The 21,697-nt window shown below is 47.4% G+C and overlaps 1 protein-coding gene across 1 annotated transcript in view; it reads left to right on the top strand.

Moving 5' to 3' along the window:
• GALNT14 (polypeptide N-acetylgalactosaminyltransferase 14) overlaps positions 1-21,697 on the top strand; it is a 169,076-nt gene that overhangs the window by 51,237 nt on the left and 96,142 nt on the right. Inside the window, exon 2 of the mRNA XM_067294683.1 lies at positions 7,707-7,876. Within this exon, the coding sequence (XP_067150784.1) occupies positions 7,707-7,876 (170 nt within the window). The remainder of the gene's footprint in view (positions 1-7,706; positions 7,877-21,697) is intronic.

Genomic DNA, 21,697 nt, shown 5'->3' on the forward strand with positions numbered 1-21,697 from the left:
TTTGGGCAGTGGAAGGGAAATGGTGAGGTTGTGCAGTAAAATGTCCACTCGATCTCAGGGACTGTATAGGGTTAAAAACCTTCCCTGAAACAAAGACCTTACAGCCTACAACTGCTCTCCTGGCAGGCCCTGCCAGGAAACGTAGCCAAGGGGGAATTGATGCTATGCTGAGCTGGGATCTCTGGGCTTACCTTGATGCATGCCATGGAGAGGGCTGAGAGTTTGGACAGTGTTTGGGGTTAGGTTCCCCTGAGGATAGGGAGCCATTTGCCTTTGTTTTGTTATGCTCGCTTCAGGTTCAGCCCCTTCTTTGTAGTAGTGTGTGACATTTTTGTGCGCTCATCTGATGTATTACCTACTTTTCTTAGGCCTGTGATCAAGAAGGGCCAGAGGCTGTGCCCCTCCAGAGAGCCTTGGTATTGCCACCTCTCCTGGTCTGAACTGGATCCACCCATCTGGGCTGGGAGACTATTGCTCCCCTTAAAATGACTTGCATTTAAGGGCATGTGGTGGTGGAGAGGTATTCATCCCCATGTGTGATTTTTTTCTGTGCAGACCTGCTGCTTAGCCTGCATGTATCCACTGCCTCAATGATGGGTAGTGTCTCCAGAGATGTGGAAAACAAGGGCCAATCTCCATGTGTGAGAGAGATGAGTGAAATTAAAGCCCCTTCTCTTCTCTGCTGCTGCTGAGATGCAGCTGAGCCTGCAGGGCCTGGGCCCTGGCCTGCAGCCGGTTTTGATCTCCTGTGCTGCTGAGATCAGACCCAGAGAGAGATCCTGAGAGAGGCTGGGTGCTGCAGGGACTGCTGCTGGTGTGATGACAGGGGACAGGGACAAACCAGTTCAGCCCGCAGCCCTAGAGAAGCCGTGGGAAAAGGGGAGCCACGAGCCAGCTTCCTTCGTTCCCTTGTGCAGGTTAACACGCTCCTGTAAATGCCTTGTTGGCTGGCTCCATGGCTTTTCAGTGGTGCGAGGAGAGGAGCTGGTTGCTTTGTGGGGCAGCTGTTGTGGCAGCTGTTTGCAGGTCCCATGGTGTGGGTCTCCCCCTAGGCCACCCCAAGGGGGGGGCAGAGTTGTTGGGCATACCTGGCTTGGCACAGCTTTTCTTGGAGAAGCCGGAGGCCCGCAGTGGCATCAGTCGGAGCTGCTCATTCTTTGTTCCCGCTCCAGTGATCCCTGCTGTACTGTAATCACACAATTATTATGCCATTAAAATGTCATATTCATAGAAATCCACATAAACAAGGCATTAACAGTTGCCAGAAAATTGTAGTCTCTACTGCTAATGACCTGCTTCCCCCCACCCCTCCCCAGCACCACTCCCTCTTTTTTTTTTTTTTGTTTTGTTTCTGAGCCATGATTTAAGAGGCAGATGACGAAGTGCATCTTTGCACTTAGAGGTTTTCGATCTTTAATGTACTGTTGCAGTGAAAAGCTGCCTCTGTGCTTGCTCTTGGGTTTTGTTGTTTGGCCTTTGTTAGTAAGGCTGCCGGTGGCTTGGGGGGTGTGTGTATATTTTTAGCAGTCTGGCAAAGGAGAAGGCCCTTTGCAAAGTGTGCTCTCAGCTGGGAGAGCCTCCACCGACTTGCGTAGTATGGTAGCTCCTCTTTGAAATGAGTTTGTTCTCTAGCCTATCTGAGAAAAGTTGGAATAAGTCCAGGCATTTTCCATTCTCTTGTAAGCATCCTCTGCAGTAGGGTAGTTCAGGGTTTTAATTGGAGGGAGCAGCTGGGGTTCAGAGACAGGGTGGCTGGGCTTATTAGACCAAATACATCTCTACTGTAACTCTGTGCTTCTGCCATGGTGAGATGCAGCTGGATGTGTTTGGAGCGCTTGCGATCCATGGGGCTCTCTAATTGACTCCCCAGGGACCCTGATGCGTTTTCCTCCCAGACAGAGAGATTGGCCATCCCGCCTCCTGAAATCAGATTTTGTGTGGGTTGCATTAGGCTGTACATGGCTCTGGAAACGTCTCCTCAGTCCTGAGGAGAAACAAAGGGAACATGTCCTATCTCTACCGCCGCATCAAGCGTAACGTGCAGCCTGCAAGCCTCACCAGGGTGTCTGCCAGGGCGCCGTGAGGGCTGGCTGCTCCCCGCGGCACGGGGAGCTGGGAGCCGAGAAGGCCGGTGCAGCTGGCAGAGCGCAAGCCTGGCGGTCAGGCTGCGGGTGCAGATGGGGGGGCGCCCAGGGCCTGGCATGAGCCTGAGGTTGCCCTTACCCTCTGCGATGGTGTATCAAGATTCGTCCTGGAGACAAATGTCTAGGGAGTGGCGGGGCTCTGCTGGGCGCAGCTCCTTTAAGCTGAAGTCAACATTTGACTCTTCGCAGAATCAATTCTCAGGAGTGTGTGAGGCTGAAATGTAGAGAAGTGTGAAGAAGAAAACGCAACAGTGGATTTCTAGCAGAGACTTTGTCTGATACTGTTCAGAGGAGGGAAAGGACTGGTGTGCACTTGTTTCCTTAGAGTGGCAGGCTGCCCGTTTTTATCAGGGAGTGGATTTTTTTCCTCTTTTTCCTACAAACTTGTTCAGTGTCTCAAACTCTTTAAACATCGACTATGTTTCCTATAATTAATACCAACCATTAAACTGCAGTGTTGAAAGAGAAATTACCTAATTCCAAGAAAAAATTAAAATTTATTAATGGTACATGAGAGAAAATGAATATGAAACTTAGAGAGGAGCCCTGTAGAAGATAAATAGAAAGGCAAGTGGAGTATTGACTTGATCCTTTTCTAGTGCAGGGTAATTTGGCTTCTAAAGTGAGTTAGATCATAATAAATTAAATTTAGATATCTGCACATCAGTTGAATAACTCCCAAGACAGAATTCTAGTGTGAGGAAGAAGTGATAATACATGGTGAAAATATTATAATGAAGACCTTATCCAGTAACCCATAACTGATGTGCTGTCCCTGAATGAGTGAAGAGATTTTCTCCTTTCATTTTAACTTGCTTTCTCCTTCCTGGATCAGGCACCGAGAAATAGATGAGCCGTCTATGTACAGGTCAGGAATTCTTCTGTCTCCTGGTGCTTGGATAGCTGAGAGCTTTTTAGCCAAGGACACTGTCTTGATTTCTCTCATTATTTTGGGGTGGATCCCCCCCCCCCCCCCCCAAGTTTGGGACATGTTTGTGTCCAGGCATCCCACTTGAATTTCAGTTAACTACTCAGGAAGTTCAGAATTGACAGTTGAAGAATGCCAACTCCTTGGAAAACTTTTGGAGATTTCCTAGGTATAATGGAGCAGGAATTTAGGCAGGAGATGTGGAATGAAAGCAGATGATCAAAAACAGGTATCTGTTTTTGGCTGAGAAAATCAGTTCAGCCCAGTCTATGGGCTTGTCCTGTAACAGAAGCGCTGTGGCCAGATACTGCTTAGAATAAGCTTTTATCCTTGTTTGATATCCTTCTCTTTTGATCTCAGGTATGTAGTTAGCTACCAGTCTTTAGGAACCATCCTATTGATTATTTTTCTTAGCACAAAAAGTGGAACCTGGGCTGAGGACAATATTAATCAAAGTGGGCTGAAGTGTTTGAGGCAGAGAAAGATACTGCTGTACATTATTTGCTGTGGTATGAACCAAGAGTGTAACACATGGTAAAAAGGCAATGCAACCCTAGGATGCACCAGACAAGGTATTTTCAGTGGAGGATGGGGGGGGGGTGTCATTGTATAAGGAATTGCTATTTGCATGTTTGTTCATTTACTCCTGTGATCCTCTGTCCAAGAAAAATGTGCTCATGTGGGAGCAGGTGCAGAGAAGGACAACTGGGGGGTAACAGTGTCTGTCTCACTAGGAAAAGCGCTTGGTTTGTTGAACCTAGAAAAACAAAGGCTGAAAGGGATATGGATGTTTTCTCTAAATACACTGGAGCATAAAACACCAGGGAGATGGAAGAATTACAGTGGATAATAACAGGACAGTAACAAGGGTAGACAGTGACAGGAATCAATCTGCTAACCAGCTCAGCAGCACTGCTTCTCCATGTTGGGGAATGCTGTCCCAGACCTAGAAGCACAGAAGTCTTGTTCAGTCTTGTGAGCCTATCTAAAACTCCTCTGAAGGCTGCTCCCCTGCTTTTGCTAATCTGGCCAGACTTCAGGGTTTAACACTGCAGCTCTGTGCCACTGGTGCCCTTGTAGTGCCTGAAGTGCTAACTGAGATGTGTTTAAACATATGGCTGACCTCGCAGCATCCAGCTAATTGCCTCTTCCTGGAAGCACAGCTGGCCATTACACCATGTGAATTTGACATCCTTCCAGTGCCAGCCATCAGACATCTGCCCAGTGCACACCCTCTTCACTGCATAACCACAGCTGCCTTCCTGTCCTGTGCAAAACATGCAAGTGTGGGGGCCTTGCTGTGCCAAGGATTTATAGGAAACTCTGCCTAGATCTGCTTTGCAGTGGTACAGGTGGCTCTGTGCTGTGCAGGGGGAACAGAGAGTTAAGTCTGGACTATGGAGAGATAGATTCCTTTCCTCTATTATTTACAACTGCAGCTACCTTTGGATGGTTTCAGAAGTTCCACTTCCAGCTTAGGTCCGCTTCCTTTGCAGCCTGCCCAATAATATGGGGCTTAATTGACATTAACAACAACAAAAAAATCCAACAACCTTCAGTGTTATATGGCCGCTTTTAAGAATGATTTATCTTCATATTAAGTTTGATCAAACAAGTTTTTTTTTTTTCTTTACAGCATTAAAATTTAGGAATTGAAACTCCTTGACAGTTGTTTTAACAGAACTGGGCCCCCCAGGGTCATCATGAAATCTTGTAAAAGCTAGGGCTTCACTGGTTCTGAGATGCAATCGGCTCACTTTTCCCTGATCTTTTACAGTGGTGGTAAATCATGTTTTACAAGATGCCTTAGAAAAGCGTAAACAGTATTTATCACCCAGTATACTTCAGTCTTCTCGAAAGCCTGCAGACTGGTTATGTATATCCTTCTGCTCATAAACCTCCTGATGGACTGGAGTGACCTTACAGTTTTAATAACTTTCTTCAGTTCTTTGCATACTAGGAAGTTGGACTGATGTCCAAAAAGACAAACTAGTTTGTAGTTGTCATCAGAGGCCATGTAGAGGGGCTATAGGCAGTGAAGAGCTTGTAAAAATGACAAAGTAGAACTTCATATTTATTTCCTTCTGTCTAATGCACTCTTTCTACAAGTCAAAAGATGATTTTTCTAACTGTCAGCAACTGTACTTGCACCCTGGGAGATGAAAATTAAGTTATGGTCTTCCTGCCTTTTGCAGAATGGCAGGCAATAAAGATTGTGCAGCCAGGGTTGGGCTGGGGGAGGATTTGTCTTGCTCTCCCCTTGCTGTGCTGGCTCAGCCCGTATGAGAGCGGAAAGGCACCTTCTGGTTAGGGCATCGTGCAGGTGGAATCCAGGGGCATCGCAGGCCATATCTGCTCTGTGTATAACGCCACCGGCAGACTCTGTTTCAACTGGACTTGCAGCAGGAATGAGTCTGGCCCTCAGGGAGGAGACAAAGTACAGCCAGCGGAGTGTTATTAGTTGTGCAGCTACTGCTTTAAAGGTGTGTTCTGCTGTTTCTTGTGCTGTGGTGAACTCGGGAGTAACTCCTGAGAGGGCCATAGAATTACACCAGCGGAGAAGGAAAATGATCCCGTATCTGGGAGCCCCTACAGCCAGCAGCCCAGGCTTTGCATTTCCTGAGAGCAGATCAGTGCCAATCAAGGTGCTAGAGTTCAGTTTTGATTAACAGTGAGAGCCAAGTTTGGCCTGACAGGATGAGTGACAGCTGGAAACAGTGGGAGAAGTCGTAAGGGAGGACAGTCGTGTCAGTAAGGCCGTGAGTAGCTGAAAGCACAAAGCTGCAAGGGATCTCCAGCTCTCCTCTGCTACCGAGGCAGCCCCAAGCCTCTTCTGAGCTTCCCGCTGCCTTTGGTTGCGTGTTATCTGTCATCCCACGTGCAGGCTCTGCCATCCTATCTGACGTGGTGCTTGAGGCCCCACTGGGCCTCGCCGGCCCCCTGAATGCTTGGGGGATGCCGCTGTGTCAACCTGGGGCGGTGGCAGACACGCCGCTCCGGAAGAGTTCTGGCTCAGTCCTGCTGCTGAGGCTGATGTACAGGATGGAGGTGGTTCATTTGCAGAAGCCTATGCTCCCTCTTCCCCTCTTATTAATACAGAAAATGCGCTGTCAGATGCGAGTAAAATCAATTATGGGATAAAAATCTCCTGTTTCAAAAGCTTCATTTTGTGCTATTAGCAAGCGAAATTGGCTTTGAGATGGTGTTAACTTTAAAAAAAAAAAAAAGAAAAAAAGATCAGTTATTGGATAAGATCACAATTTTCTTTGGGGCTGAGATGTCTGTAAATGTTTGAATCTCCCTGTATTACACATAGGCTGAGATCAAAGAGGTGGTGCTGCTGTAATGATGTGATCTTATCAGCTACACATTGCGTTAGCCGTCTGGGAGCATGCACAATGCCACTGAGAGTTGCTTAACCCCCTTGACAGCTGTCTGAGCAGTAGAGTAACCCCAAAAGGTGGCTCTGTCCCTTTTGTTCAGTGCTGTGGCCTGCACAAGGGGACCAAGAGCATGCTACCCTCTCCCTGCTGGGACAGTCCTTGCCATGTGGTAGAGTGAGGTCCTCAGTGGGCAATTTGATCTGTTAGAGATGGGCTGAGATCATGCTGAGAGTACTGGAGCCCATTTCTGCTGGGATCCTTCACTAGATCAGTCCCTGGGACCAGGGTATAGCTGTGAAATCCCCTGCAGAGTGGTGGTAGGGTAGGGCCCGGTTTCAGCTGGGAGCCTGATGTCCTGGAGCAGGGAAGGAGTTTATCTGGGGACTCTCTGCCCCAGGCTAGGGCTAACCATGATGCTGTGCCTGATCCTGGAATCACTGAACTGTGAAGATATAAGCAATAAAGGCTCTTTCGAAAGAGCCATCACTGACTTGCAAGTGACTTTTCTGCACGATGTGTTTGTCTCTCTTCTTGTCACAAATGATCCTCTGATTAATGGAGGAAGTAACAATTTGAGAGAGGAATACCTGTTCTGTGTCACCTGAATTTTTGATGTTTCTTGTGATCCCTTTGTGATCCACTTGTCATGGGATTGTATTTGATGAAGATGCTATAATCTTGTATCCCTTTCTCAACAGACCTATGCAAAGGGTAATGGGGGAGAAGGGGAATGTGGTGTAAAATACCTTTATTTTCAGTGGAAGAGAAATTAAAAGCATAACAATCTTGGGGTGTGTGTGTGTGTGTATGTATATATATATATATATAATTTTTTTTTTCCCCAAGACTGTGCTGTTTCAGAGAGGGATCCACCAGGGACTAGAACTTGGTTTGAAATTAGTTAGTTTAAATTCAAATTGGCAGGTTCTCTTTAATGTGTCATTTCAAAATTAGAAAAAAATTAAAGACCTAATTAGGCTCTCTGTTAGCATGTTCTTGTGATATTTGCTTGTGACACGGGAATGACCTGTCTCCTCCTGGAGTCAGAAATATTTCTGAAGTGGGGGTTTTAGTAGACTGATGGACCAGGTCTTCCACTGACAATGTTATGAGAAGCTGCCTGACCCTGCCCAAAAAATCCCCAGGGCTGCGGCGTGTGCTGGTGGGGCATGGTGGCTCTCCAGGCAGGGTGCCCTTTTGTAGCCTCCCCTCTCTCACCTTTCTAATGGGGTTGGCTGTTTGTGTGCACAGGGCTCGGACATGGACTGGGATGACCTTTGGGATCAGTTTGAAGAGCGAAGATACCTGAGTGCCCGGAAGTGGAAGGGTGGTGAGGACCCGTACCGGCTCCATGCCTTTAACCAGCGGGAGAGCGAGAGGATCCCCAGCGACCGAGCCGTCCGCGATACAAGACATTACAGGTTCTGCCTCCTTCCCATCCCCTCCCATGGCCATAGAGCATTTCACAGGTAGCGCTCCTTACCAAGGAACATAAGTTGGCTGTTCTTACAGGTATCCTTGGGGAACTAAAACTCTGCTGTAGGGTTTTTAGGGGAAGTTAGCTGGTCAGAGGCATGGCAGACTGCGTACAGAGTTTGGGAACATGCCTTGATTTTCAGAGAAGGCACTGATGAGAATTGATTTGAATATACTTTCCTTACGTGCTCTGCTAATACCACCTTTGACTTTTAATGAATTCAGACAGCTTCTTTGCTACTTGTTGTCTTTATTTATATTTCCTTTGGGCAGAAAGATTGGATGAGGGAGTTTTATTTTCTGTTCTGCAGGACCATTTTGTTTCCCAGATCTCTCTTGTGCTGTCACAAATAATGCCTCGTTTGGTTTCACCACACCAGTGGCTGTGCAAATGAAAAATAACATTTTTAAAGTGAAGGCAAAGAGTTGTTTTTCAATTCATATGCATCCAGAACTAGCAGCTTTAAGAGGAGTATTGAATGATGGTGGTTCATGATGAAATGGTGAAAATCTCATGATTCATGGTGAAATTGAGAGAGGTGGCGACAGCAGTATTGTTCCCTCCTTTTGATTCTCCTGACCTTACTCGCAAAACTTCATTATGTAGGTAGATACCCTGTACCTCTTCAGGACCATTATTTTGGGATGTTAAGCGGGGCTAGGCCATTTATCTGTGCCCAGGGGATACATGTGGGGATGATTCTGCCTGGATTATATTTTTAGGATTGAGTCTTTCCTGTTAGTGTTTATTGTAACGTGTAGTAGTCCTATCCTAGCAATTGAAAACATTACATTATACTTCCTGTGTAAGTGGATTATTCCAGGACCCTAGTGGAAAAAAGGAAAAGACATTTTTCCTGGAGAAGTAGGAAGACATTTGTGTGATTAGCAGCAGTTACCATGTGTGTGCAAGAGAGTTCGTCCCCATGATGGACCTAGTCTTAGCTGATGCTGTAAACTCTTGTTCTGTGGAGCAAGCAATAAGATGATGCAAGGGGAATAAAAATAACTGTTCAGCATTTCTTTTCCTCTGCAGAAAGAGGAGTTAATGTGGGGAATAAGGGACTGTGGCTAGTGAGAAGAAGGGAAGAACTCTCTGGACTACTTCTCTGCCTGCTCCAGCACCATCAGGGTTTCAACTCATAGAGGGAAGAGCTGCCCTTTGCGGCTGTAGCTTATTGGTGCTCTGTGGTTTTACTTCTTTGGTCCACTGGACACAGTGATGCCTGGATGCCCTTCTGCTGGGGTAGGCAATACCCCTGAGGTTCCCTTGGCACTGTTTTCTTCCCTGTCCTCCAAGGGCACAGTGTATGCCAGACCGCCACCTGCAGAGCCCCAGTCTGCAGCCTGCGTGAGTCCTTCCTGAGGAGTGGTGCCTGGCTGCTGGCCTAGCATGGTCTTCCCCTCCTGACTTCCAGCAACCAAAGGTCACCTCCTCCCTCTTCTCCCGGAGCCCTTCAAAGGCTTCTGTGTGGGCAGTGTCTCCTCATCATCCTATTTTTGACTGTAGGGTCAGGATGTGAAATCTTGTTGGCTCCCAGGCATGGGTTAGGGGAGGCTGTCCTTGACCCAGCAGCTGGAGTACACCAGTATTTGTGGGGGGTGGGGGGGGTGTTGGGAATTAGGAGCTAAAACTGAGACCTTCTCTGAGAGCTATGGTCAGAGTCACAAAAGACAGCATGTGGCATGAGGCTGCCTGTGCTCTGCACATATGTTAGCTCCAGCTCCCAGCCTGGAGCAGAGGGGACATGGCCTATGCTGTTTACAGGCAGGACCAGGATTGGAAGGCAGTGTCTCTTAGCTAGGTGGGTAACCCCAGCTGGGACAGGCTTTCCTCCCTTTCCTGCTGCTCTGAGGAAGCAGCAGACACTTCTTGGGTCAGTGGCATTTCATGGGTTCAGTGCTATCTCCCAGGAACTGGTCAGATGCAGCGGGGAGGGAGCCTGGCTTGCCTGTAGAGGTTGGAGAAATCTGCTTCTTGCAGCAGAGTAATTGCTGCTTTCTCATGTGTTCCCCCATTCTGCTTTTCTCACCACGATTCATGTAGTTTGAGTTTCAGTGGGGTTTTCTTCTTTCCAAGGACAGGGCACAGCCTGTGGCTCTGGATGGGGTCAGGAGCTGACTGTGGTGCAGTCATCTGGGCATATCTGGAGGTGGGGACTAAGGTGGGATCCCTGTGCTGGATACAAATCACGGCTGGTGCCCAAGGTTTGCATATCAGAACAACCCAACACCTGGTATCTGATCCAACTCTATGAATTATCCTTGTTCCAATCCAAATATGTGGCTTAGGAAAAAATGCTGAAATGGCACAGTTCTCCAGCCCTATAGCTATTGATGGTGTGGCTGTGTGTGCGTGGCGGTTTTTTTATTTTATTTTATTTTCCTTTTATTTAAGGAAGAAAAAAAATAACCACCACACTGCTGCTTGTAGTAAGGGCCAGATGCTCCTTCTTCCAGAGAGGAGCTGACAGCCTTGACAAACGCCTGTTATAGCTGAGCAGAGAGTGAGTGTGCTATTCCTGGAGAGAATTAATACCAAGGATATTAACCATCTGCCCTATTAGAACAGAAGATTGACTCAGCTGCCCCCTTGCTGTATGCCCTGTTGTGGCACGGCATCCACCTTGTTCCTGGGTGTGTAGATATGGTGCTGAGTGCTGTTGCAAAAGAAAAGTTCTCATTAAGGAGGAAGCGAGGGCACAGCATGTGGGAGGGGCTGGGGCTAATTGCATTTGCTTCCAATTTCCTTAACCTGGTAATTGGATTCTGATTTATTGAATACATCTGAACAGTGCTGTGGGTGATGCACCATTAGCTGAGCATTAGAGAGGAGCTGAGGAAATGGGGCTGCTTTGAGATCTTGGTGAGGCAGATACTGAAGAGAAGGCCAAGACGGGTGGGATGGCAGAGGGAGAAAGGATCCAGGCATGGTGATGTTGGGGAGGAAAGGCAGGTAAGTGGCTTGAAAAGCCCGCAGTGGAAAGAGATCCTTGCTCACTGCGCAGCTGTTAGGGGAGCTGCTGCAGCGAGGCTCTGGCTCTGCTGTGCACTCTGGGAGCCAGTCTTGTGGGTATGGCCCATTGTGGGGGGCACTGGGAATTGCCTGGCGTGGCTGGGTGGGTGAGGGCAAACCAGCAGTGCTGCTTTTGCAGCAGGAAAGATTTCAGTACTGATGGCCCTGCAAGGGAAAAGAGTAAGGAGAGCTAGGAAGGCTCCCCCTTACAAAGGGGAGAGCAGAGTATCACTGTCTGGGCTAGCACGAGAGATGGCAAACAGCCAAGGCTCATCCTGTGTGACCTGCCAGAGGCTGTGCTTAGAGACCTGCTTTAGAGAGAGAATCTGGTTTAGGCTGCTCTGTGCAAACCAGGCTGGAAATGCTCTGCTTTCTTGCAAGATTGCCAGGCCAAAGAGCCAGACCTTGATTTCCCCTTGGGATAACCTTGGGGGAAGGCAGGTCCTGAACGGGGCTCTGCCCTGGTGCACCGCTGTGCAGTGAGCAGTGCTGAGAGGCTCCTGCCAAGCGCAAGGCTGCCTTCTCTGGAGAAAGCTCACACAAGGGGCTGGAGGCTTTTGGACAGGGTCTCCCCTGCCTCTGCAACATCATATCCACTGGGGAGCAGGCTCTCCTTCAGCCTCTCAACCAAGCGTTGTTGCCTGATGGAGTTTGCATGTGTCAGTCCATGGAAGGAGGAATGACAACTGCAACCCTCCTCCCTGGGCGAGCTCTTGTGCACGGGCTGGGAGTCTCGGGCACACAATCAAGGCAGGTGCAAGCAGCCTCAACTTTCTGACCAGATTTTGAATGTGTTTCTTCTCTGTCTTTTAGCCCCTCTCCAGGATATGTGATAGCAAGAAGACTCACAGACTTGCAGTCACTGCAAGCCTAGAGACTAGGACCTTGGAGTCCTAATTCTAGTGCCTAGGACTTCAGGGTGCTGCTGTTTATAGCTTCTCCTTGTGTTCCCCCTGTGCTCCCCCCACCCCCCTGGATGGTTCTAGACCCCCTTCTCCCCCCCCTCCCTTTTTTTTTTTTTTGTTAATCCATCTGGAATTGCCAACCGTAATTTAATATACAAAGTCTGGCAAGGTCTCAGCAGCAAACTCCTGCCAGAAGGTCACAGAGAGGGCATACGTTTTTGGAGGAGTGGGATATGGCACTGACAGCCAGTTGCTTACCAATGTTTGTTGGATTGATTTTGTTTTTAAATTGTAGCCAGTGAATAGTTTCAGACGAAGAGGAATCACAGTGCTCCAAGGAATCAGAGCTGGAAAAAATCTTAGTAGCTTATCTTGTCTCCCCCCAGGCCAGTATTGGACTGTAAGCTCACGCTCTGTTTTTCAGTGATTTTTGGCTGGGGAAATTCCACTGCTTCTGTGGGCCACATTATGTTCCCCAGTAAAGAGAGCTCACTGTTAGATCATCTTTCCTGGTAACCTGCCTGCATTTCCCTTTCTTTAATTGCATTCCTGGTTTAAAAACTGAGTAAGCCCTCAGATAGTGTGAAGGAATGCCTTTCTTTAGGAGAGGACTGTGTATGGTCCCATGATTGTATATCCCATCACCACCAAGAGTCAACATTTAAATAAAAAAAAAAAAATCACCACAGCCCAAGGTTATTTTCACTGGCTGGACCCAGGTCTAACAATTTCTTGTTTGAAAGATGGCATGTCCAAGTCATGAGTGAACAGCTCTTGCCATCACCTCTGTTTGCCAATGGGCAAATGGCTGGAGTGGGTTGCTAGTCCTCTTAGCTGCTGTAGTCACAAGCCATTTGGGATTACCTCACTGTCACACATCCCACCTTCAGCAACTCCCACTGGCAAATTCAGGAATAAAACTGCAACCGAGGGTTAGCGAGTGAGTCAGTGTCATGTGTACGTGTGTGGGGAGAGGAGCTGAGGTTTACAGTATTGCTCAGTGGGTTGGAAAGCTGACAAGGAGGATATGTTGCTCGAAGCCAAAACTGTGTGATGGCTCCTGGGCTTTTTCCATCTGTAGCAGACAACTCCCAGGCAGCGCAGACAGTCCAGCGTTCCTAAGGTGATTGCTCCATATGCTGCTTATGCTGACCTCCACTTCCCAAATGCTCAGTTGGTTTTAATAGATGTGCACACGCTGTTGTGGCTGCCAGTCTTGGCTGATATCACTAGCCTTGGCCAGCACTAGCCTGAGCTTGAATTTGTACTTCCTGATTGTGGAGAAGCAGATAGGTAAGATCAGGGATGAGGATAGCAGATGAGAGGGAGATGTGAGTAAGAGCCTCTAGCAATTGCAATGTGTCTTATTGTGCAAATGACATCACCCAGCCTCAGGCATCCCCTGCTGCCTGTTTTCCTGTATTCACCTTGCTTTTTCCACTGCGGCTCTAATAGGAGTTTAGTAAGACTGTCTTGAGAACTGGTAGATCAAGGAGGCCAAAGATGGAGCCCTCTCAAACCTTGGCATAAGGCAATAATTCTCTGAATTTTTGAAGCTCCATCCCTCCCTGAGTCCCAAGTGCTTTACAAGAGGCCCTACATACCCAGTTATGCTTGAATTTTACTACTTCTTGAGAGAGTATGTTTTTGTGTATGTATGTCTGAGAGAGGGAAAGCAGCCACTAAAATCAAATTGAAATGAGAGGCTGGTAGGGATACTGGCAGACTTTAAGAGCAGGTGTTCCATCATCTGCTGAAGTTGAAAGCATTTTGGCAGATCTGGGGCTTGTACATGTAAACTTTTGCCCTCTAGAAAAGCTCTTTGCTTGTAGCCTGTCTTATTCCCTTTGCTGCAAGGATAACACACCATGTGACTTTCTCCTTGTTTCCTCAAATCCCTATGCAGTGCCAGATGGTGGCAATGAGGAGAGTGTCTGTTAGGTGGGAGAGCAGTCCAGGACTGGTGGCTGCGCTTGTAGGGACTGCTTGTTCATGGAAAGATGTGAAGACATGAAACCTGGGATGTTCTTTCTCACACTTGCTACTAGAGAGGGGTCAGAGAGGTGGTAACTTGAATTCTCAAGGTCAAAAATTTTTACCTTTTCAACCCTGGAGGAGAAGCACTAAACATTACAACAGTTTTTTAACACATTTTTTTGCACGGTGCTTTCCAAAAATCCAGAGGCTACATATTCAGCATTGTGTTGAAGCAACTCTAGCTGGAGTAGTTGAAAATATCTGAAAGACTCTGCTGTGCATGAGGATGACTGGGAAGAACATGCTGCTGTCCTGAAGATGGTCTTACCTGTTTCTTATATGGTACCTGTGGGCTGAGCATGCATCTCTCTCTATGCGCATTCTCCACATGTGCTTGTGTCATGTGTGAATGTGTTTGGGTAAGGTGAAAGTATGTGTGTAAATGTCTATGCAGATTGCATGAGGGCAGTTGTGTTGTATGCATGTTTTGAAGTGTTGTGATTTTTGGCCATATTGATGATTGCATCCCAGGACTGGCAAGCAGTCAAGCGCATTGAGAATATTGTAATATCTTGGAAGCAAAGAGTGAAACTGGAGAAAAGTAGATTTTGACCTTTGACTTAAAGTTCCTATGATCCCCTTGGATTTCTGCCTTCCTCCAACTTCATTTCCCTCTGGAGCCTGTTAGACCAAAAACACTTTGAGATGAATTAAAGTGAGCACTGGGTCTCAGTAGCTAGAAATGCGTTTTGTACATCCCCATAGGGATCTCCTATCTTGTCTTTTTCTTGCCTGGTTTCTTGAGAGTCCCTGTCTAATGCTATCTCCCAGCCCACAAGAGGAACTTAATGTCTGGAGAATGATGTGTGTGGAAATGCTCATCTCATTCCACAGATGGCTGTGCACGCACAGTTTCTTGCTTTGCTTGCTTCAGAGTCAAAATAAAGGCTGCTGTTGTGCCTTTCCACCTTGCAGACTTGACACATGTGACTCTGCAGAACAGAGGTGGGATTCTGCTCTGTCACCCTCATCGGTAACTGAGCATTAGATTTGCAGAAGCATTTAGGCACCTAAAAGTATGGTTGAAGCAGGATTTAGCCCCTCTAAATCTATGGTTTAGAGCCTTAAAATGGCTAACCAGCTACCTCTTAAACCCAGTTAATGCCTAGAGTGATTTAGAGTTTTGTTCTGTTTCTTAACATTGAAGTTCCCTGTGTGCCTTTCTGGGTTCTATTTCTGGGTGCGGCACAGAGCAGCTCAGTCCTGATAGGGCTGAGAAGCTCAGCTTTTACCTGGTGTGTGATCATCTGTCTGCATCACCTGGCGGTGAGTGCTGGCAGGAGGGAAACATGGGTCCAAATCCCTTCAGGTGGATATGAAATCAACCCACCTCCTTCTGTGCAGTGAGGAGGCATGAAGTAGAAAATACCCTTGGGACTTAAGGGAAGATTTGCTGGGACGTTACCTAGAAGGACCTTGAATAGTTGAGAGCAGAAACAAACTTAAGTTTTCATATTGTAATGTTGTCTTTCCCATTGCTGACTCAGTAGGTTTTTCACTGTGGCTTTTGTATTTTAGCTGAGCTAATTCAGTGTCCTGATAATGCAGACTAAGTCCTGATGGGTTCTGTTATTTTTAAAATTTGCTTATTCATACAGTGTCTTGTGAATTGCTGGTGACTTATTCTGGATGCACTTTGTTATAAATCTGAGTAAAAAGTAGCGTATGCGTGTAACACTCAGTCTCATGTTACTGGATTAATTTGTTCAGGGAGGAAAGAAAAGTAGAGACAGCAGGGAGTGATGTATATCTGAGTGAGGGTGTGCTGCCTGTAGTGGGGGAAGGTAGACCTCCATCTGTGTGGCGAGCAAAGAGTGTAGCACTCAAATGCTGCTGCACCACCAGACTCTGCATTGGAAAAACCTGGGAGGTGTCCCTACATGGCTCTGTGTGCTGTTGACCGAGGTGGTGGAGTTGCTCTTTATGTGAGAGAGCAACTGGAATGTATGGAGCTGTGCCTAGGGGTGGATGAAGAGCGAGTCAAGAGCTTATGGGTAAGGATTAAAGGGCAGGCTAGCATGGGTGACACTGTTGTGGGTGCTTACTACAGGCCACCTGATCAGGAAGGGGAAGTCGATGAGGCCTTCTACAGACAGCTGGAAGTAGCCTTACGATCCCAGGCCCTGGTTCTCATGGGGGACTTCAACCACCCTGATATCTGCTAGAGAGACAACACAGCTAGGCACAAACAGTCCCGGAGGTTCCTGCAGAGCATTGGTGACAACTTCTTGACACAGGTGGTGGAGGAGCCAACAAGGAGAGGTATGCTGCTGGACCTTGTACTAACAAACAAAGAAGGACTGGTGGAAGATGTGAAGGTCGGGGGCAGCCTTGGCTGCAGTGACCATGAGATGGTGGAGTTCAGGATGCTGCGAGGAGGCAGCAGGGCGCCAAGTAGGATCGCAACCCTGGACTTCAGGAGAGCAAACTTTGGCCTCTTCAGGGACCTACTTGGAGGAATCCCATGGGTTAGGGCCCTAGAAGGAAGGGGAGTTCAAGAGAGCTGGTTAATATTCAAACATCACCTCCTCCAGGCTCAAGAGCAGTGCATCCCTATGAGTAGGAAGTCAAGCAAAGGAGGTAGGAGACCTGCATGGATGAGCAAGGAGCTCCTGGCAAAACTCAAGCAGAAGAAGGAAGTATACAGAAAGTGGAAAGGGGGACAGGCCACTTGGGAGGAATATAGGAACTTTGTCAGAGTATGCAGGGATGTGACAAGGAAGGCTAAGGCCCGTTTGGAATTAAAACTGGCGAGAGATGTCAAGGACAGCAAGAAGGGCTTCTTCAAATACATCAGTAGCAAGAGGAAGACTAGGGAAAATGTGGGCCCATTGCTGAATGGGGTGGGTGCCCTGGTGATGAAGGATGCAGAGAAGGCAGAGTTACTGAATGCCTTCTTTGCTTCAGTCTTTACTGGTCAGGCCAGCCCTCAGGAACCCCAGACCCTGGAGGCAAGAGAGAAAGTCTGGAGAAAGGAAGACTTTCCCTTGGTGGAGGAGGAGTGGGTTAGAGATCATTTAAGCAAACTTGACACCCACAAATCCATGGGCCCTGATGGGATGCACCCACGAGTGCTGAGGGAGCTGGCGGATGTTATTGCTAAGCCACTCTCCATCATCTTTGAAAGGTCATGGAGAACAGGAGAGGTGCCTGAGGACTGGAAGAAAGCCAGTGTCACCCCAGTCTTCAAAAAGGGCAAGAAGGAGGACCCAGGGAACTACAGGCCAGTCAGCCTCACCTGCATCCCTGGAAAGGTGATGGAGCAGCTCATCCTGGAGGCCATCTCCAAGCATGTGGAGGAAAAGAAGGTGATCAGGAGTAGTCAGCATGGCTTCACCAAGGGGAAATCATGCTTAACCAATCTGATAGCCTTCTATGATGGAATAACTGGCTGGGTAGATGAGGGGAGAGCAGTGGATGTTGTCTACCTTGACTTCAGCAAGGCTTTTGACACTGTCTCCCATAACATCCTCATAGACAAGCTCAGGAAGTGTGGGTTAGATGAGTGGACAGTGAGGTGGATTGAGAACTGGCTGAATGGCAGAGCTCAGAGAGTTGTGATCAGTGGCACAGAGTCTAGTTGGAGGCCTGTAGCTAGCGGTGTCCCCCAGGGGTCAGTACTGGGTCCAGTCTTGTTCAACTTCTTCATCAATGACCTGGATGAAGGGACAGAGTGCACCCTCAGCAAGTTTGCTGATGATACAAAACTGGGAGGAGTGGCCGATACACCAGAAGGCTGTGCTGCCGTTCAGAGAGACCTGGACAGGCTGGAGAGGTGGGCAGAGAGGAACCTCATGAAGTTCAACAAAGGCAAGTGCAGGGTCCTGCACCTGGGGAGGAATAACCCCATGCACCAGTACAGGTTGGGGGTTGACCTGCTGGAAAGCAGCTCTGTGGAGAAGGACCTGGGAGTGCTGGTGGACACCAAGTTAAGCATGAGGCAGCAATGTGCCCTTGTGGCCAAGAAGGCCAATGGTATCCCGGGGTGCATCAGGAAGAGTGTTGCCAGCAGGTGGAGGGAGGTGATTCTCCCCCTCTACTCAGCCCTGGTGAGGCCACATCTGGAGTACTGCGTCCAGTTCTGGGCTCCCCAGTACAAGAGGGATGTGGCACTACTGGAGCAAGTGCAGCGAAGGGCTACAAAGATGACTAGGGGACTGGAGCATCTCTCTTATGAGGAAAGACAGAGAGCTGGGCCTGTTTAGCTTGGAGAAGAGAAGGCTGAGAGGAGATCTTGTCAGCGTGTACAAGTATCTGAAGGGAGGATGTCGAGAGGATGGGGCCAGACTCTTTTCAGTGGTGCCCAGCGACAGGACGTGAGGCAACGGGCACAAACTGAAACACAGATGCTTCCATCTTAACATGAGGAAAAACTTTTTCACTGTGAGGGTGACAGAGCACTGGACCAGGTTGCCCAGAGAGGTTGTGGAGTCTCCTTCTCTGGAGATATTCAAAACGCGCCTGGATGCAATCCTGTGCAATGTGCTCTAGGTGACCCTGCTTGAGCAGGGGGGTTGGACTAGATGATCTCCAGAGGTCCCTTTCAACCTCAGCGATTCTGTGATTCTGTGACTGTGCTGAGCCCTGTGCCCTCCTTCATGGACTGGAGGTCCCTGCTTGGGTGCTCTCCCCTGACAACTGCTTGCAGAAGCACGTGCTGCCCCAGAGAGAGTGGAGCTGGCAGCACATCATGCAGTGTGGAGGGAGCTGAATGGAAAGGGGTTTGGCTCCCTTCTTGCTTTCGTGTTTTTGCTATTAGCTGCTGTATGACTGCCAACAATATCCAGAAGAGTGTTTTTTGTCCCTTGATATGTCATTCCAGCTGTTACAGTATTCTCTGGGCAAAGGCAGGACACTTGTGATTTCATTACAAAATAAATTTTTCATGCTTGGAAAAAATCCTGTATGTGTGAGGGCCGTCACTGGATCTCTTGCCAGTGGAAGATAATCTAAGGCTGAATTAGCTGGATAAGAGAGGAGAGCTCGTCTTCTCCTGCCTTCAGACTTGGTCTCCTCCTTATTCCTGACTGCAAGCAAGAGCAAAGCATGACCTTGCAGGGGAACAGTTATGAAAAGGAACAGTGGAAAACACATTTGAGATGAAAGTATCTCCATTAGGAAATACAATCGCTTTTGTCTCTTGGACACCAGACCCCAAGAAGTTAGTGCTCAACAATGTATTTTCCCGTCAGCTCCTTCGAATGAAATCTCTGGAGGTGAAGATATGAGAAAAATCTATCAAGCTAAGCAGTGATAAAAAGCAGGTGCAAGAGTTGTTCCTGGGCTCTGAGGAGCCTTGTGCCTTCTCTGGGTAACTTAGCTCAATAAAATCTGTGCTTATGCCATACTCCGCTTAATAATGCGGAGAGATGAGTCTGTATAGAAGGAATTAGCATGTGTTTTGAAGATACATTGGAACTACCTAAAATGGCCAAGGCTCTCCTTTTGCAGTCAATCAACTGACTTTTATGGTTTAAGTTTAAACTAGAGGTTCTTAAACTTTCACAGCCTGGGCAACATCTAAAGAGAGAGAATTTCTTGTCCCGCTCCTGCGCATGACTGCCTGGCAACCATTTGGTAGTGGTAGAAATTGCCAGCACTGGCTGGTAATGTTAGGAAAGCTCCTTAATATATTCTGTAGCTTCTTTTAATACAGTTTAACAGCTGAAAGTCAATGAGAGAGGCTGCTTCAGGCAGTCAGTTAGCTTTCCACTGACTATCACTAACCACTGATCAACCATTTGAGAACCAGCGTACCATCTAAGCAAGATGAGATCATTGTGTGATGCTGCGGTTTATTTTACTTTTTTAGAGGGAACTTATCATTATCTCTTCTCATAATAGGTATCCTGTTCTAAAGCTTTTCAGCCCTCCAGGAATTTAGACTTCTGTTATATAATCTGGTCACAAATGCATCTAGTTCCACAAGCTGGGAAAACTTGCTGTCTGCTGACAAAATACCTGGTACGGAGCTCCTGTTTTCAAAATCCACTACCTAAAAGGTGTGCACTATAGTTCATACCTGTTGTCACTCACAGTTGAGGCCTATGTGTTGCTGGAGAGATGAGGCTTTTGAATTAACTGAAACATGAAGCAAAAAGTGAAATTTAGAGGGAGCAAACTGAGGTCACATCTTGACAAAGACTTAGGAAGACCTAGTCTGTGCAAGAGGGTGCACTGTATGCTCCAAATTACCACACATTAGATTTCCACCGTTTATCTTGGCCCCACAGCTCCTGTTGGAGAGTCATTTCAGCACCTCGCAATTCTGATGGTTCAAGCTATATTTAAATTTTCATCCTGCTGGGTCGCTGGCTGGTTTATTCTGTTTTGCTCTTGGGCCAGCATTGGCTTTTGCCTGCCTTTTGAACAAACCTGACCCACCTATGAATATAGGTGGGCCTATATCCAAGTCTCTCACTCAGAAGAGCTCAGTTCTGCACTTTGTGGGTTCATCTGGAGTGCTAACCACACATAGTTGCATATTTCATTTTGCAGTTGGTCTTCAGGGTGAATTTGAACTTGAAATTCCAAGGAGATTCAGGTTCAGGATGAACAGGTTATTGGTCAAAACCCGGAGGAATTGTTTACATTTAGCACAGAGAACAAGAAGTATTGAGATCTGCAATTGTTGGCAGGTAAGCAAGCAAGGCAGAATGGGCCAGCCTTGGTATTAATCAGAAATAAACACTTTATAGAATCACAGAATAATTTGGCTTGGAAGGGACATCAGTAGCTCTCTAGTTCAACCTCCTGCTCAAAACAGGGTCAGCTGTGAAATCAGATGAGATTTTTCTTGTTGCAAAAACCACTGAGCCCTGCAGGGCTCCTGCCTGTCGCTCTTGACCCAGTGTTTTGTAAGAGTTGATTGACATAATTTACAAATCTTGATTGCAGTGCATGTAATTTGTAATTCTTCTCTCCCAGCTGCCAGTGTTGATGTGACAAGCTTTGCAGTTGCTCGAGTAGCTGTCCTGCAGCACTTACGTTACCCATATCCTTCTCATGTGGCAGACACTATGGGCCTAATTATCCACTCACTCATAGTAAATATATTTAAATGAGCAGAGGAATAGGTGCACATCAGAGTAAAGTATGCTTGATAAAGCCTGCTGTCCTAACTGCATGCTATGTTCCTTTCTGGGTATTTATTGGAGTTCAATAAACAAACTGACTCCACTGAAGATAGGGACTCCATTGTGCTCAGTGCTGCACTGGTGGGGAATAAACAAGTCCCAGTGCTGACACCTCTGTACTTGCGATCCAGATAGGAGACACTGGCAAGGAATGAGAGGAAAGAATTATTTTGTAGCTGGACACTACAGGTGCAGGCTGTTGAGCTGCAGGATGGTTGTGGATTTGATCCCCTGAATCCTTCCATGGTGCATTCCTTTCTTCAATCTCATCTCCATGTAACTAGGATTGTCTGAGTGTTGTTACTTCCAGTGTACTCTTCTGTAGGAGAGAAGAGATTCAAGATGGAAAAGTTAGCATGCCTTCTGGGACTTTGCATCCAACTTTTCTGTAAGTGCATCCCTAGTGCGTCATCTCTTTTCTGGCCATGCTCCAGAATTGGTCATTATGTCAATACCAAATCTGTGTTTCTGTGCAGTAGCACTGATGAAGAACTGGGGATGTGACTGGAAGATCTGGAGGCCTTTGTCCATACGATCAGCAAGTGAATGTCTATGCTGCTGCCTGGCCAATGTTCAAATGGTTGGTGGCTTTGGTTCATTTTTTTGGTGGGACAGCAGGGAAGGGGGAAGCTTATAAACTATTCTCTCTCCTCTTTTGGATTCATCATGTAA

This window comes from Apteryx mantelli, chromosome 3 (assembly GCF_036417845.1).
Source record: "Apteryx mantelli isolate bAptMan1 chromosome 3, bAptMan1.hap1, whole genome shotgun sequence".
NCBI lineage: Eukaryota > Metazoa > Chordata > Aves > Apterygiformes > Apterygidae > Apteryx > Apteryx mantelli.